The sequence below is a fragment of the Plasmodium fragile genome (genome assembly GCF_000956335.1).
Source record: "Plasmodium fragile strain nilgiri unplaced genomic scaffold supercont1.159, whole genome shotgun sequence".
In the NCBI taxonomy this organism is placed as follows: domain Eukaryota; phylum Apicomplexa; class Aconoidasida; order Haemosporida; family Plasmodiidae; genus Plasmodium; species Plasmodium fragile.
The window spans coordinates 1-2837 of record NW_012192739.1 but is presented as its reverse complement, the minus strand read 5'-3'; the positions used below and the strand labels follow the sequence as shown (position 1 = coordinate 2837).

Genomic DNA, 2837 nt, shown 5'->3' with positions numbered 1-2837 from the left:
ATTTTTCCGGAAAAAAAAAAAAAAAAAAAAAGCCCTAAAATCATAAGCCCCCTACAACTTCTTAACCCGTGAACCGTAAAACCTTATTCTTGAATCCGCAACCCGGAATGCTGAATACGGATTCGTGAACCTTACAATCCTGAAACAATAAGTCTCAAAACCCCGAATCTTAAATCCCTATTGCGCAACTTCATATTTCTAAAACTGCACAATACCGGAACCTTACAATACTGAAACAGTAAGCCTCAAAACCCGCATCTCACATCCGTATTCCGCAACTTCATATTCCTAAAACCGCACAATACCGGAACCTTACAATACTGAAACAATAAGCCTCAAAACCCCGAATCTTAAATCCGCATTCCGCAACCTCATATTCCTGAAACCGTACAAACCTGAATCTTAAATCCGGATCCTTCCACCTCGCAATCACCGAGCCTTACAATCCCCGAAATCTTAAACCATAAGTCCTAAGCCAACAATTTCACTATACTTATCCTTTATTTATATATGCTCCTTACGCTCTTAATTAAATCCGTTCACACTTTGTCAAAAAAAAGATACAGATACCGGTATACACGCATAAGAACGTTGCAAACCATATTTCTGCATTTATTATGTATCACTACACGTAATAAAAGCTGAGAACGATATAAATGACGACGCCCATAAATAATAAACGGCCACGACACATTTATAATTATGCGAATACGTCACACTAAGAACCCCCAGAACACTGATACCATGTAACCTTGAGCCCACGGCTCTATTCCCAAATTTTGTGCGCCGTTCTTATATGTAAAACGGGCTATAATTGATTCTCTTTTGCTTATTTTCTTCACCATTATACCTGACTTAAAAAGAGTAAAATGTTATTCCAGATATGGAATTTTGCTCTGCTGAATATACAATTTGATCCCATTACACCGTTAAAACGGCGACATGATTGATGATCCCGTACTGAAATTCGTGAAAAATGTTGACCCCTTTAGTCAACTTTTACGTCGTACAGCATGTATCCAAAACTGGTTCTTATCCGTGCCTGTCGCACGTTCCTCATGTTGTATTTGTAGCATTGTGCATAGGAATTCTTCCTTGAGTTCATATGTACATACTTAGGTAAGAATAGTAAACCTCGTACATAATTGCTTTTATCAATGTTCATTATTGGCCAACAAAAACAGGTGTTACTCGCATAATCCTTACACCTAGATGTGGAAGAGAAAACAATTCTATAATTCATACATATAAAAAATATGTCGCCACGTCAAACATTTTCTATACAAAAAAAAAAAAGAAGAACAGAATGATGTTGCTTGTGAAATTCTCTATATGTATTCTAGTCCTGTGTTCTTGGCAAATTGCTGACTGTGTATGGAACAAACAACTGTATTTTGGGACAGTTACCACATTTGTTGTGATAAGCTGCTGACTCCTTCAACACAACTATAAACCGTCCTACCATTTGCACGCTCTACATCCTTGTATGCATACACCATAACAATCGCATATATTACCCCTTTTTTTTGTACATTTTAGGCGAGTACGTTGGGCACATCCTCGGGTAATGGCACAAGCCCATATGACGCTACGGATGCAAGTACAGTTGGAGCGACCACCGTATCGTTGAGTGATGGAACGGATGTAGGGACACGGGGTCAACGTAATTTTTACGGTGGTCATTCTACGGGTAGTCCCGTCAAGAACACGGTGTTCGATGACATGCGAAGAAAATGTAAACCCAAGGTGCACGTCAAGAATCCAGGACCTGTAAAGAAGAGGCCACAGGTTGGAACAGCGAAGAACAAGCTGAAGGAATGTTGTCAGAAATTGAAACGTTGTAAAATGGGAAGAAAGGCATGGTTGGCGCTTATATTAGTACTCTCAGTTATTTACCCATTACTTCTGTCCGATGTAGGACGAACCATGGTCACTGCGCTCTATGCGGGATTACCATTCAGTTTTGTGCAGTTCATGGTCTTCTATGGAGGTTCCATATTGATTGCAATTATCTATGCCTGCGTGTTACTATGTTTCTGTTGCTCGAAGAAGGGAAAATGTATACTAAAGAATATTTGCAAGGACGACGCTGCCACAGAAACGGAAAAAAAAGAAGGAGAAGTAAATAAGAAAACGGAAGCAACAAAGAAACCGGAAGCAACAAAGAAACCGGAAGCACCTAACAAACCGGAAGCAACAAAGAAACCGGAAGCACCGGGGAAGCTGAAACTACCGTGGTCACTGAAATTACCTAAAAAACCATAACTATGTGCCGTATTCTACTTTTGGTAGACTATTTCGACGTCATAATGTGTTATTCGTCTATGTAATGGATCGACCTTTTTCATGATGTTGTATGTTCGCCTGTATGATGTGGCTTATTTTGTCCTTTATACCACATATCCTATAGCTCCGCTTTTCTACATTATAATGTTGTTTGTGCTCTTACTAATATACATGGTTTGTGTTTATATTGCATTGTTTGTTCATATGATGAAGTATTTATTGATATTATGCATGAGGAGCCCATTTTAGAAGAAAAAGGGAAAAAGTCTCTCCATATTGCACATATATAAGCAACAATTATTTCATATCCTACATATAAAAAACACTGCATTATGATTATCATGGATACAGCATGTGGCAAGTATTTTTATAAAATGTAACATTGTCCTTTTTTTGGTTTGTTTTCTTAACCCTCGCACAATTCTGGCGTTGCATTAATATCCCCCTTTTTTGGCACTATATATATTTACACGGTAATAACAACATACCTTATATAGAACATAGCATAAACGCGTATAGTGATGTAGGTTTAGGGTTCAGGGTTTAGGGTT

General features: G+C 38.3%; 1 protein-coding gene across 1 annotated transcript in view; it reads left to right on the top strand.

Moving 5' to 3' along the window:
- Window positions 1-2265, top strand: part of AK88_05559 (uncharacterized protein) — a gene marked incomplete at both ends in the record, with an annotated part of 7988 nt that extends 5723 nt beyond the window's left edge. Inside the window, one exon of the mRNA XM_012483161.1 lies at window positions 1540-2265. Within this exon, the coding sequence (XP_012338584.1) occupies window positions 1540-2265 (726 nt within the window). The remainder of the gene's footprint in view (window positions 1-1539) is intronic.
- Window positions 2266-2837: the final 572 nt, after the last annotated feature.